We start from the raw sequence: 15372 nt of genomic DNA on the forward strand, positions 1-15372 counted from the left end.
AGAGAGACAGCTCTGCCGTCCGGACATTACCTGACCCTGGGCAGAACAACATTCCTTCCTGCTGACTGTGCTTTAGACAAAGTAGCCTGGGACAAGGCTTATTTTCTTTTTAAGCCAACTGTGCACGTACTTGTACACCTGGCATTGCTATAACACTAATGTAGTGAATACAGAAATTACCATGTAATGTTTATTATACAAATAAACCCACGCAGGACAAAACCTGGCATACCCACACAACTGAAAGCAACAGTTACACATGGTAACTGGTAACATTTTAAGAAAAATATGGCTGGCTTGTAACAGATTAGTAATGTTAAGTTTCAAATAAAACTCCGAATAATTTTTATTTTACTCTAAGCCTTCACTTTTGAAGACCTTTCAGTAAAAAATCCTTCACGAAGAGAAAAAGGAGAAACTTTATAAAACGTTATGTAAAGTGCTCTGCTCTCCAACTGCAGTGATTTCACAATCGGCACCAGTAACAGAACAAAACCAAAGCCCCCTGGGTTTACAGAGGAACACAGGAGGGGCGGCCGGAGGGAAGCTGGAGCTGGCTGACGTCTGTCCGATCAACCACTGCAGTTTCTCCTTGTGTGGAGCTCAGACAGACCTACCTGCCGCCACCCAGTCGTCCCGCCTGTCCAGCGTAGATTACCCCCAGCCTCAGAGATTCCCTTTCAAGTTCATGAAGACGACAGTGGCTCTTGAGCGCACAATGCATCTAGGGACAGGCAGGAGGGTGAGAGAAGCAGCATCCGTTGAGGAAAAAAAAATACCAAAAAAAAAAAAATCTGTTGACTTTTCCATGTATTTCCTTTTATCTTCTGAACACGAAGAAATTTTAAGACCTAACTGAATTACCAAAAAGATGCATATTGAATTAGGAGACTGAATTCCGCACCTGTAATCAGAATGGATCTGAACAGAAGGGACAAACCTTCGTGCAATGACAAGCATTGAATGACTAGGAGCCAGAAAATGAGAGAGGCAGCTCTACAACTGCCCAACTCACTTTTGGGAATGCCTTCAAAAATCCTTTCACGGATCCAATTAAACTCTCCAGGAAAGTTTATTTGGAAACCAGACACAACACCCTTTTCAAAACTTTAGAAGACTGAGGGAAGGCGAAGGGAATCGGGAAGGGAATCATCAGGCAGGGCTGCAACGTCCTCCACCCCCACAGCTCCAGGAAAGAGGTTTCTGTCGAACACAGTGCTTGGGTAGTCATGGGGAATGTTTTGATAATGCTCAGCATAAATAAGGATTTACAGTTACAAGCTCAGTTGCTAGCTCATATCTCATTTTTGCTCTCCTTACCTTTTCCCCCTACTTAACTGGCAGCTGCCAAGATCTACATAAGAGAATGATTTACGCATCCTTTCATTATATATAAAAAAATGTGAGAGATCATAAACATCTTTCAAAATACATTCTTAAAAACAGCAGCAGATTTAAGGTCTTTTCTTCTTGTATTTAGCTATGTATGCAAAAAAGAAAGATTTGACCTTTTTCAGTCTTCTCATAGTGCTAGAATTTGCCAGACGTATGCATATGTACCCACTGAAAGTAAGGACTAAAAATACAAGTAGCTGCCTCCTGTTGCAAGATACTCAGTACGCATCTATACTTTATTAGCTTCCAAGGTAATACAGATATTTGCATTGTGTTAGTTGCGTGTCATTGGGAAATTTGTGTTTACAATTAGGTTTGATGTCTTCAAAGAGATTTCTCAACGCAGTTCACATTAAATTAGCCAAGTCCATCCATTCAGTATTTAATTGCCTGTACTGTAGCACCAAGGTGAAAGAAAGCACTAATCTCATGGACTGTAGCTAAGGGAGTTTTATCAAGAATTGCTTGAGCACATTAAGTTTTACCTGAAAACAGACTTTTGGAATTTCAGGATGTATTTCCTTTCTCAACAAGGGTAACAAGAATTAGAAATTCAAACCCTAAACAGAATTAAAGAAGAAAAGAATATTAATTTCAGATTAAACAGCATAAAAGAGCATTAAACAGCAGTAAAGCATAAAATCTAAAATCCCTTCCCTTCAATTTACTTTCTCACAAATTTAATGAGGAAAACATCCTTAATAGCCTCATTGATGGAGTCAGGAAACTTGTGATGCTGTAAACCAAGGATGCAAGAGGACAGTTTAAAAACTGAGTTTGCTGTTTCAAAAAGCAAATGAGCTATTCCAAAAACTCCAATTCCATGAAATTTTTGGCCATTTCCAAAAGGAGAGAGTTCAACACCCTTCCACTGGTTTAAGTTTATTTAAAACAGCTGCGCTCACAAAACAGCCATTCCCATTTCCTGCCCATAAAACATTCCCAACCCATTTTAAAGAAAGGAGGGAGAAAAACAAGACAAAAATCTGGTGCTGCAACTGCAGAACAAAATCCAAGTATTTATGAGGGTGTCTCACTGAACTTCCCCGCTGCAGCGTGCATGCTCTCCCACCAAACACTGAGGCTCAGCTCCAAGGAAATGCCAGCACATAATTTTCCTGTTGGCGGGGAAGAAAGGTCATTGCAGTCGTGGTCATTAGGTTTCAGGGTCTGTCTGCATTCCCATTAAATCTCCCATTTTGTAAGTAATTAGAGCACAACACAGACTACACTTTTCTGCTGTTTTTAGAAAAGTTGCAACAAAGGCTCTTTGAGCGCACAAGCCTTAACTCACATTAAACTCAAAGCAGCTACAGAGCTCAGGGCATGATTTTGTGCATGCATTTGTTTATATTAAGGGCTTAGGAGTACAAACATCTGTACAAGGTTAGATGCTCAGTTAACACTTCAGACATGCAAATACAAAACCGTCTCATGAGTATGAGAGGTCTTAAATTATTTGGCATTTAAAACACAACTACTGGAGCCACGGAAATTGCTCTCCTCGGGAGAAGGGAAGGGTGAAATGCCACGGCGGTTCAGGTACTTTCTAGCCTCTATGGGTGCACAAAAGAAACAAGTCAACTCTCAATTCCTCCTTCTGCTATCTTCACTTCAAAAAAAAAAAAACCATAGGCATGACTGGTTGTTTTTTTTTTTTTAAGGCACAATTCCTGATATCTTGGCATTTAAGACTGGCAACCCTGCCAATAAATAGGCAGGTGTGCAAAGCCAAGATTTTGTCTATGAAAAACTGTATTTGAGGCTAGAGGGGCAGCTTTCTCTCGTTTGTCTCCCCTGAACAAGTTTGCTGCACAAGGGCGGGCACAGATCTCGGCACGTCCCCCCCAGCACATGGCAGAACAGAAGCCTTAATGTTTTCTTATGTCCCTCTTGCTTCAATTAGTTCCGGCAGGACTGCCACAACTCGCTTGTGAAACAAAGTCATATTGGACTGGTCTCTGCTCCACTGACATCTCAGGACCTCAGGATGAGATCCCAGAGGATCTCATCACAACTGAATAATCAGATATTACTTCATCTGATTCATCAGAGGGATGTTACTAATTAGGAAAAGGAAATTACAATTCTGCCCTCGTCAGCTCAATGTAACTGTAACCTTTGCAGTTGAGATGAGGGGACAGGTAAGTACCTTCCTGCCCACCTGGAATGGTTTTGATCACAAAAACACCAGGAGGAAGAGACCATTATACCCTAACACAAGCAGACTGAAAAATTCAGAAGCGCTTACCAAAAACTAATGACACAAAAGTCAGAGGATATATATATATAAAAGATTAAAAGTCAGTCATATTCTCCTTCCCATCAGGAAAGAAAGGCCTCCACAAACACACAAGCAACGCCTAATAAATCTGCCATAACAAGGGGATTTTCCAACTTAACAAAATGTTCTGGTTTTCACGGACTTGGAGTTAAGTCATTTATACTATTTAAATGCAGATTCCGTCTAGCTAAACAGTATGCTAAAGATCCCACTTTCACATTAGGCTTAGTTGGTACGTACACATAAGAGAGATTTTTACGTGACAGGGTCTCATTCACCTCAAAAACCAACTAGCCATTCAAATTTAAAAACAACCATCCATATTGTTATAAAAGACCAGAAAGCTGGCCAACCAAAGCTAGAGCGGTCAGATTTATTTAAGATCACAAAGCTTATCATTCCATCATAATTGGAAGAAAAGAAAATCAGCGTATTTTTCTAGAGAACAAGGTCAGGACAAAGCCTTCGTAAGGGCACTAACGCTTCAGAGGGGGCACAAAGGTTTGCATTTTCTTATACATTTTGTCACGCTAAATATGCTGCCGTACTCAAAATGCAAATTCTCCTTTAAAACCCTCTGCCTACCACCGCAGCTGTAAGATGTGGGAGAATATCCCAGTACTGCTAAATGACAGAATGAAAACCATTACCAAATGTGTAAAATGGACTTTTGCAATGAGAAATGCCAGAGATTGAAGCCACAGAAGTTGGAGGGGAAAAAGGAACCACACGGAAGAATAGGTATTTGACGGAGGGAAAAACGACACCTCTTGTTACAGGTCAACCCTCACTGTTATTGGTATTACAGCTGTTAAATTATGTACATTTATATAGATTTGAAGGGGACAGAAGAAAATTTGAGCTGGAAATTACTCGATCAATCCCTGTTCCTCATTTCAAGAGAAATATTTAATGTGAAAAATGATTATCTGATTTAAACAGCTGAGAATATTTGATTTTAACCACTTCTTGGTTAAAAACAAACACTTTACGAAAGCATCACCAAAAGAGAGCCAAGCGGGATTGCTTGCACAGCTGTTGAACGTAGTGAACTAAGACAGGAGTTAGACTGGAGCCTTTATTCACATAGGTACAGGTCTCAGAAAGCTACTAGATTAAACCCTGCCAGCGAAAAGTTTCGATCAGGACCACTGCTGAATGATTTCAGCTCAATCAGAGACCAAAATTTATTTAGGGAAGTATGTATTGGCAAAATAATCTTGATCTTCTTTTGATAGCATGTACCAAACCCGAGGGCACGTGCTACATGACACCGCTTTCTTCTGCTCATCACCTCTCAGGGACAGCCACGTTCACCCTACAATAGCCAACTCCCATTTCAAAGCCAGAACACCCCCTCCAAATGACATCCGGGATAACCACAAAATAATTATATACCGACTGCTTGAAAACGCATTCTCTCTGTTTTCTTCCTGACGTCCTACTGTTGAAAAGTTTCATTCACTGCTCCTGGCCAGGCACGTGCTACTGAGCTCCAGCAAGAGCGAGAGAGCTGGGCTGGACTACACAGGTCACCATACCCGGCGCGCTGGGCATCACAACCAGATCCCTCCCCCAGAACACACACAGCCTGTGTGCAGGGAGTGCCAGAAAAGCCCTTCTACTTCAGAGTCATCTGTTCATGCAACAGAACAAGCTCCAAACAAACATCATCCCTTGATCATTTGAAAACAAAAAGGATTCTGGCCTTGGGAAGAGACCAAAAGCAGATGTAACAAACTCTTTGTCCATAGGAAGCAACTAAACTTGTTTGGCTTTGGCAGGTTAGATGGCAGTTCAAACATCTTTTTCGTTCGTAGCAATATTGAAGAAATAAGGTTATTCATCCATCAGGTCAACACACGTCCCTGCCTTGGAGCCAGAGCTAAACCGCAGGACCAGTTCTGTGCAGCGCTGACAGACAGGACACGTGGAGAGACTTCTAATGAATTTACCTTAATACTGCCTCGCTGCCGACAGCACCACTCCGTAAGCTCGCTAAGATCCAGACTGCAATCCAGGCAGCAATTAAGGGGTGAAAACAAAAGACGTACAGAGACAAAGGAGTGCGGCACAGCGCAGGGGCCAGGCTGTGCAGCAGGAGCGCTGCACACCACCAGACATGCCATTAATTTCAGAGAGAGCTGTACAGGTCCTGATACGGCGCTGCCGCTGCCCAGCCCAGTGCCGAACGTGGCCACAGGACTGCAGAGAAACCATTCCCACACCACGCTTCAACTATGTTTGGGCCACACATTCCCAATTAGGCCCATGTTCAGGCACACAGACCCCAGAGCCAAGCAGTTTTATGACTCAAGGACCCTCTAGACATTATGCGGGTCCCTGCTTCCCCCGAACCCTGGTGGCAAACCCATCTGCTTTACGGGCAAGACAGAGCACGGCTTTTAGCCGACTCTTCGGGTAGGTCCCGTCTGCCCACTCCAAAGTGATGCCTGTCTGCAGCACGAGCCTGACACCAGTTGGGATGTGGACGCAGGCTCCGCTGCCTGGTGGGCATTTCAGCCGGAGCAGGGAAAACAGCCGGAGAGAGGAAGGGAAGGAAAGCAGGAGGCGGGATGAAGGAAGGCAAGAGCTGGAAGAAGGGGAAAATAAGAAAAAAAGTCACAGTTCTGCAGCTATTGCACTTAAAACTTCAGCTATTCTCTGAAATGGAGGCTCCTGCATTCATTTGGATGGCAACGTTTATTTATGTCGCTTCCCTTTGCTAAGCTTTTGTGGATCATATTTCAAACCCACGTTATATTCCTCTGTTGCTGGGTTACCAGATCTGAACAAACAATTCTCCGCAGTCTGCCAAAAGCAAAGAAAGAAAGCAAACGAATGCCTGGAGGATGCATCACCCTCTGGAAGTCATCTTATGGCCCCACGCTGCTACAGATTAGTCACAACGTCACATACAGTAGAACGAAAGAGGAAATGGTGAATCCATTAACTCCAGAGCAGCACGCAGACCTAAAAACTGCTGTTCCCACACACTTGCCCCCCTCCTAGGGAAACCAGGCAATTCTCCAAATCATTAGAACTTTCTTTCACATTAGAAGAAAAATGGTCCTAAATTCAAAGGGATAAATTGGGTATTAACACCCCTGAAACTAGCGAGTTTGTTCCAGCCGATGTTGAAATAGCAAGCAAGAATTGTGATTTGAAACGAGTGAACCGCAGGTATCACCACAGCAGAGCTGTACAAAAACCCCCATGCGACAAAACGCTGATGGTTGTAGGTTTGAGACTTCCAGTTTCCAGTCAGGGTGAGGATTTTAGTTTCCACCTCAGGGGCTGCGTAAACTTCTGCTTCGGGGAGGCAGGAGGACGCAGCCGGCAACCACGTAGCGGTGCCTGTCAGAAGCCCTCCAGGTTCACCCGAGCCCTAAGCAATACGGCTTTGAAGAAACCTTCCCCTGCAGCACCTGCAGAGAGAGGCTGCCGGCATGCAGGAGTCCTGTTCCTCCTGCCGAGACCATCAGCCCCCTGCCGCGGAACCCACCGCCGCGCTCTCCACCCCACATGCAGAGCCTCGGCGCGAAAGTGCCCTCGGCCGGGACTGCACGCTGAAGGATGCCAAATGTCAGCCTCTAAGAGGAACAGTTTATTTGGGTAAAGACAAAGAGTGTTGCAGGAGAGACTACGTCCCAGTACAGACCCCTACCATAACGCCAGCCTGACAATAACGCTGTCGCCACTGCGGCATCCCCAGGACGGCCAGTTCCCAGCAGGCAGACGAGAAGGACCCACGCGGGCTGCACAGCAGCAGTCTCTCCGTTGAGCTCAGCAGCGAGAAGCCCGGCTTAAGATGCTCTTCTCATCACCTATTTGCGGCTGCTCCAACAGGCTCTCAGCGAGGCGGTACCACCACAACCGCATGCAGCGCACCGGTGACCCAAATCGGGGAACTGACCTCATTTGAAAACAAAGAGAAATTTGCTAACAAACAAAAAAAAAAAAAACCAAAAAAAAAACCAAAAAAAAGGAAAAACGAATAAAGAGGAAAGTTTTGGCTCACTTCCACAGTGCAGTTCACTGTATCCCCCTCCACCAGGACAGCAAACACCCAGCGCTGCCATACTTCCAGGGAAAAATACGTAGTAAATGGCACTACTGCTGCCTAACTTTCGTTTAATGAAACCTTGGGTTTAATCTAATGTAGAAAATTAGAAATTATTAAAAATTAATGTTTGCTGGAGGGTCAGGGACAGCCGTCATTCTGGGCCAAGGTACAGACAAACATCACAAAACAAAAATAAAACATCCTGTTTCAGTAAAACCCAGCTCTCAGCTGAGGCTACAGCAGTTTAAGGAAAACCACTACTCTGGAAACGTAGGGTTTTTTTAATAATTTAATTCCACAAGAAGGTCCTTACTATTCATCCAAATATTCATGGCTGTTCTATTACACAAGGTACAGTGAATTTTATCAGAAAAAGCCCAAGAAAATTCAGCAATTTTACAAGAAAATAATCTGAAGTCATCACTTTAAGACTAGTTTTTTTTATGAATTTTAAGAAACGCAGTTTAAGCAACGCTGGCAAAGAAAAAGAAGTTTGCAACATGAAACCTTACAGGTTACTATTTCTAGTATAGCAGGAAAAACTGGAATGTTTAACTTTTCAGGCTTTGTTTTTTCCAAAATAAGGATCTGTAAGAAAAGTACCTTTTCCAAAACACAGTACTAAGTGTCTCTACCACTGCAGACATCACAAAGTTACAGGTGGCTCTATTCTTAACATAAATGAACTACGATTTATCAAAATATAAGAAGCTTAGTTTACACAGGAGTATTTTGCTTACCCCAACCACAGTTTTCAGACTCATTTTACACTAGAGACAACAATTCTGTTCTCTTCTTAGATTTCAAGCGTGGCAGGTGTGGGAGTCCAATTAACAATCACCACTAAATCCACAAGACAGGTTCACAAAAATATAACTATTTTCCATTAGTATGGGCAAAACCAGGATCAGTTCCACAACATCAATTTGTAATCATATTTATTCTAGATTTACATACCATATAACCAGAATTAAACTTCACCTAAGCTGGTCTGTTTAAAAAAAACATCTCCTTCATTTTGTGCACAAAACCTTTTGGTTTTAACAGCGCTGGAAGGTTACAGGTTATCTCAAGTGTCATTAAGGTCCTTCCCCTGCAGCAGAAATCAGTACTACACCTGAATATTTGTTAGCAGGAGGCTGCAGAGGTGTACCTGAGGCCTTAGAGTTATTACTACTGAATATCATTATTTACTAGGATTAAATGGAAAGACCTGGTCAATCCAGCACTGAACTAGGAGCACAGAGGAGTTAATCCCAGTTTGCCACTAGCTTGTTCGGTGACTTTAGTCCAGCCATTTCTTCCCTCTTTGCTCCCATGTTCCTACACACAATGTGAGCACAGCAGGACAGCAGCACAACTGGTAAAGTGCTTTGAAAGCAGATGAATCCAGTGAGGAAAATCACTGCTACTTCACTAACCACCTTATACGTCTCTCTCGAAGGTATACAGTTTTATATAAGGTGCACAGGAAAGGGTACGATTCCTCCTTCACTTTTGAAGGTGCACAGCTAAAATGTTAGACCAGTCTGGATGAAGTATCACATATCCAATTAACTGTTACGTATTTAAGTGAATTAGGCAAAGCAAAACCTCCATCGGTGATCACAGATACTGTACACTCCACCTGCGCAGCGCATTCAAATAAACAGCACAAATACTCCAGCCCGGGACGTATCACCTCAGTTGCGCAGTACTGCCCCACTTTAAAGAGGAAATGGAGCAGCAAGGTGTCATTTGAATGTTTTTCTTTCAACAACAGCTTCCAAGTCTATCTAGGAATCCTCTAGAGAGAATTCACGTCACGGCATAAAGTCAATATATGATCCTTAAAAGCAGGAAAAAAAAAAAAAAAGAAACAAGACCCATTGCTATCCTACAAAGAAATCAAGAGGCACGTACAGATCATTTCCACGCTTCCTTGTAAGCTTCCCCCCGCCTCAAAAACCATATACATCACATTAACTGTGATGTACTGACACATGCTTTTAGACTTTAATGACAGCCACAGTCTACTTGCATACTTTTACATTATTACAGAAATAAATAGTGCATAATATAATAACCCATGTTTTCTGAGGGATTTAAACACGAGTCTACAACCACCAATACAACACAACCACCTAAACAGAAAGGAGCTTTTGAGAGCCACCGGTTTCATAACTGAACCAACAGTTATAAATCTAACTGACAGCTCAAAAGCAACTTGAAAGTAGCAAGTAAACCAGATAACCCCTTTTCTAACCTAACCTTCCATGTCACATTCCCCTACAAATCATCGGGAACGCCAGTAACCGAATCCCCAGACAATCACTTTTGGGAGCTGGAGCGCACAAAGAGCTGATCCTAGATATCTTCCCCGTAAGTACAGAAATCCCAGCTCAGACAGGTAGGTAGTCCTACAATTTATACAATTAGCGCCATTGCAGACAAAGGTTTGCAGGAAGACTTACTAGTTGAACACAGCCTACAGAAACAACTCTTTATTACTTCATCTCCTAGAGGGGAAAAAACAACAATAAAAATTATACGTATACAATGCGATGTAGTACTTCACCACAAGAAAGCCAGTAGCTTATTTTCTCTGAACTAGGGACAAAATGTGTTATTTATCTATAAAAGTTTGAAATCAATTCCCTTTTACAAAAGCAAAGGTGAGATTCAAGATAACCAATAAGTGTACCTGGGGAGAGGTTTGTATTTAGATTTAGTTCTCTCAAACAAAAGCAAAAAAAGAAATGCAGCACAAATAATTATCATAAAAGATATGAGATCAAGTCAGCACACAAGCCAGTAAATGGACGATTTATCAAGGACCCTGGGTAAAGAGAGGCTGGCATGGAGCCGCAGTGCAAGGACAGGACAGCTTCCCAGCTTCACCAGGAGGACCTGAATGGCAAACACTGGGTGTACACAGACACCTTTACAAAATGGGGTACACCCCGGGGATGCCATCTGCACTTACTGAAGGGATAAAACTGCGGAGGTTCAGGCTATGAAATTCTGCCACAGTCGGGGATGGAGGGAGGTAGGAGAGCCTGGCCAGAAAGCTACGGAAGATCTGATTATTGGAGCAGAAAAACCTGTACTTTCAACAGACTGCATTACAAAGTTACCACGCTTGGAGCCCATTTACCTACGGTATGAACAAGACCATGATATGGGGTGCTTCATAACATTAAACAAATTAAAACCTACACAAACCTACAACACCCAGCAGGACAGGAAACTCTGCAGTGTGTCCACACAGCACTCAGCATAACGTGGCCTTGTGCCACTACTGAGGTCTCCAGATGTAGTAGAGAATAACAAAACAAGATTTATAGAAGCTAGAATTGCTGTATTTTAAAAGGCTGCGTGAAGTCATAGTTCAGAAGCAAGAGATGGAAAAGCACTCCTGTTCGAGTCAGACATGCCACCATCAATCCCATGCCTTCCCCAGGAACAACCTCAGGTAACCCAAGGTGGAGTCCCTTTAGATTGGAGCTTGACATGTGGCAAGCCTTGTACGCAAGGCTCCGCTAGCTGTGTCTGGGAAGAGCAAGGAGTTGCATAAACAAAAAAGAAGACAAACTCCTCCTCTGAGAGCATGCTTCATGCATCTGCTAGGGGTTTACAAGATCTAATGCAGACCAGATTCCTCCACAAGCATCACGAGAAAGCTGGAGGAGCAATTCTTTTTCCCCATTTTCCCCAGCCTACTCTGCTAGTCGGCTAACTAGCAGAGTCCTCAAGCTATTCCCAGAATTGTTTGCCTCACAGGTTTTGACTTAATTACAACGGGACACGTACACACAAAGCAAATCCTTCAGAAAGTTAAAAGCAAAAAGGAGTGAATCATTGTTGATCCTGCCATTTTCTTTTTTTTTTTTTTAAATCTCTTTTACAATCTTCTGAAGTGTTGCAGCCCTAAAAGAATGAAAAAAAGTTGTCTTCAAGCCTTCTTCCACCTGAAAGCCAAAACATGTAATGCCCAAGCGTACTCAGCGCAGCCCAGTGAATAAAGCACTACCAGTGACTGACGCAATCTGGCTTCCATTCACGGGTCAGGCGCTGGCTTGCTGAATGGGGTTGGGCCAGTCCCGTCACCCCTCGAGGCCGTGTCTCCCATCCCACCCCCTAAAAGGGTTTACTGACTTTTCTGTCCCTTTAGCACAAGTCTATTGGCTCTCACCTTCTTTTCAAGGCTGCTTGTACCCTTGACTTTCACACAGCATCGCTGCCGTAACCCTGTTGGTCTCAAGTGGCTTTAGTTATAGCAGTTCACGAGTTCAGGTTGCATATTTAGTTAACAAGTTCAGAGCCGTGTAATTTAAAGTAATTAACCTCTTTTGCTTATGCTTGTTTAACATAATAAAAGCAGAATAAAGCTTTGTTTACAAGACCAAAAAACACAAGGGATACAGGAAGTGAGGGTGTCCACAGACTCAATTGAATTTGTGCCAGTCCATTTACAAGTATTTACTTTCCCTTTGAAATAGCACGTTTTGATGTTACTTCAAGTCCATTTCCAACTGAATGAGCTAAACCAAAGACCCACCGGATACAGTTTGCACTGGACAAATAAATCCACGTATATTCATATTCACCTCTATAGGCTGCATCAGATCTTTTGCCATCAAGGCAAGGCCTAAATCAGTTGAAAAGCAGCGCAGGGTTTGCCTGCACGGAAACAGCCACCAAAATAACAAGGGTACAGGCAGGCAAGCAAGTTCCCCTGGGACACACAGTATGCAGTAGACTGGCAGGGGATCAGCGATGCTCTCGTCAGAAGAGCTAATCATGCGTCCAAGTATCCCGGCAAGTCAGTGCCGCCCTGCGCATGGACTCTTCCCAAGGCAGCGCTTTTCCCGTGGTCGAGACCTGGGGAAGGTCTTGCACGAGAAAGACGTATGCGCCAGTTGACCTAAGAAAAGAGGATTTGACAAACCTCGCTCCGCTGCACAGATTACATCTGAAGTTCCCCTTAAAGAAAAACAAAACAAAAAGGCCAAGAACAGGGAAACGCACCAAAACAAAGCCGTGTGAGCTGAAGCCCGCAATAGCCTTTCGGTGGTGGTCCGCATCAGGGAGCCATTGACACCAACGCAAGGTTTCTCCCTACACACACCACAGCAGGCATGTGGCGGCCCCCCCAGCACCCCGGATCCCCCCCCGACCCCCAGCATCGCTTGGTCGGTGCCCGGGGCCGGCGGCGCGCTCCGCTGTCCCCAGGGGCGGCCGGCAGGCTCCGCTCCCCGGCAGGCTCCGCTCCCCGCTGCGGCCCGGGGCCGGCTGCTCCGCTCCCCGCTGCGGAGCCCGAGGGGAAGCGGGGCGGGAAGGGAAAACAGAGCGTCTGCCAGCTTCCCTCCCACGTCCCCCTGGCGCAGCAGAGGGGCTGGGGCAGAAAAGCCTCCATTTTTTTTTTTTTCCTTCCCGCCCCCCACCCCCGAGAGCTGTCATTCTGCAGAGGGAAGCTTTAACCGGGCAGCCTGCAGCAAGGCCGAGGCCTGGTCGACCCCCTCCAAATTCTGCGAGGAAACGGCGGGGGCGGGGGGGGAATGCTGACCCTCCGGCCGTCCCGCAGCAGCCCCGGGGCCCCGCAGCCCACCACCCCCGGGCTCCGGGGATGGCCATCTGTCCCGCCCCCGCCGTCCCCAAACCGCCCGCAGGGCGGGCACCTGCCGCCGGGCCCCCCACCGCCGCCTCACCTCCTTCAGCTGCTCCATCTCGGTGCGGATGGTCTCGTACTCCAGCTCCAGCTCCTCGTACTGCTGCTTCAGCTGCTGCTTCTCCTCCAGCACGGCCAGCCCGTACTCCGCCGCCTGGATCTTCTCCCGGGTGGTCTCGCCCAGCTCCTGGAAGAGCCGCTTGATCTCGCTCCGCAGCCACTCGGGCTCTGACTCCATCACCAGCCTGGCGTACTCCTCCTCCTCCATGGCCAGCGACATGTCGGCGGGGGCGGCCGCCGGGTCCCAGCCGGCCGGGCGAAAGGGGGAACGCGCAGCCCGTCTGCCGCTCCTAACAGCGGCGCGGCCGGCGGGCGGCCATGGCGGAGCCGGCTGGTGCTGCCATCGACGGGCGACGCGCCCGCTGAGCTGCGCTGCGCCGCGCCGCCGAACCCGTCACGCCGCCGCCGAACTCGCCCCGAGCGCCGACCGTAGTGAAATCATTCAAAAGGAACGGCCGGCCCGGCGCCCCGCGGCACGCTGGGGCCGGTAGTCCGCGTCCGCCGCCGCCCGGCTGGGGCGCTCCGCCCGCTGGACTACAACTCCCAGCATGCACCGCGATGGGCGGTGGCGGCGGGGGCGCCTGCGGGGGGAGAGAGCGGCCCCTGCCGGGCGGCGGTGGCAGCGCGGCGGGGCGGGAGCGGGCCCGGGGGTCGGGCTGGTACGGCCTTCAGCCGCCGCGGCGTCAAAAACACCCCGCATCCCGGACGGGCGGGAGTCAGGAGGCCTCGGAGCATGGAAGGGCGAGGGCTGCGCCAGGGAGGTCTGACAGCAGCCACGCGTGGGGGCAAAGTCACGGGGCTGCGGCGGGATGGCTCCCGTTGCCAGAAGGGAGGGTGTGGTAGGCCCCACCAGCACGGACGGAATGGAAGGTTAACGTGCCACGCACTGGCGTCGAGCCCGCGCCAGGGCTGCGAGCGTCGCATTTGTTTCTGGTGTTTGACATCCGTTCCCACTTCGAGCAGTGCTCAGTCCGCCGGGGGGGAGCAGACCCTCTTCCCCAGCGCCGTCCCGAGCATCCTGGCTTGAGCGACTCTTCTTGATTTCCCTTCTAATGCTTGGGAGAACCGCACTTTTAGAAGACTCTAGTGTTTGAATTTGTGAAAATACTTACTTTATAGCCAGCTGTGGCATGTGGGATTCAGGGTCTCAGTGTTTTCAAGCCTTGGAGGTGCAGGGACGAGGAGCAGCGAGACCCGGGCATTTGACCCAGGCTGGCCACCAGGGTTCTTTCATACCACAAACGGCACACTCAATATAAATTAGAAAGTTTGCTGAGGAGTTCTCTCTCTCTCCCTCGATGGCTGCCACCCTGAGCACTCCTTGCCCCGGTGACAGAGCCCCGAGCCCTTCCCTTCCTCCTGCAGCCCCAGCGCTCGCGGGGTCCCACACTGGGTGTCCCCACGGGGAGTGCACGGCTCCTGCTGATGGAACGGGCTGGGAACAGTCCGTGCGTATTTTATACTGGCATCAGGATCAATACTGGCTCTTTAGTATTACGAATGTTGATTATTTAGTCTTATCCTATTACATCTATTTATATTTCAATCCTTGTGTTTCCTTGTTTTTCCCCAGTTCCCCTTCTCGAGTGGGGAGGGGTCATCAGGTGACAGAATAAGTGTCTCAACAACAGTAAATTGTTGTGGATTTATCAGACCATAACACTGAGGATGAGCACCCACAGGGTGCTCACATACTGCCGGACTGCCCGATAGAAGGAAGGAAACGTCGCAGCAAGTTCAGCCAGCACAAATAATGGTGAGACGGTAATACTTGGGCAACCTCACCATACCGCTTGAAAAAGGAGTTGTCAGTCTGGTAGGAAAATGTAATCAGCTGTTGCTACAGGTTACACCATTGGGCAAGTGTGGTGGCAAAGGCACAGAAGTTGCGTAGAATTAATTTCTAAAACATAATGA

The 15372-nt window shown here is 46.8% G+C and overlaps 1 protein-coding gene across 4 annotated transcripts in view; it reads right to left on the reverse strand.

Moving 5' to 3' along the window:
* BICD2 (BICD cargo adaptor 2) overlaps positions 1-13920 on the reverse strand; it is a 97506-nt gene extending 83586 nt beyond the window's left edge. For all 4 annotated transcript variants that reach the window (XM_074602990.1, XM_074602987.1, XM_074602989.1 and 1 more), the window contains exon 1: positions 13436-13920. In XM_074602990.1, coding sequence (XP_074459091.1) covers positions 13436-13675 — 240 coding nt within the window. In that variant the 5' untranslated portion in view covers positions 13676-13920. The remainder of the gene's footprint in view (positions 1-13435) is intronic.
* Between the last annotated feature and the right edge of the window lie 1452 nt (positions 13921-15372).

The sequence above is a fragment of the Larus michahellis genome, chromosome 10, assembly GCF_964199755.1.
Source record: "Larus michahellis chromosome 10, bLarMic1.1, whole genome shotgun sequence".
Classification (NCBI taxonomy): domain Eukaryota; kingdom Metazoa; phylum Chordata; class Aves; order Charadriiformes; family Laridae; genus Larus; species Larus michahellis.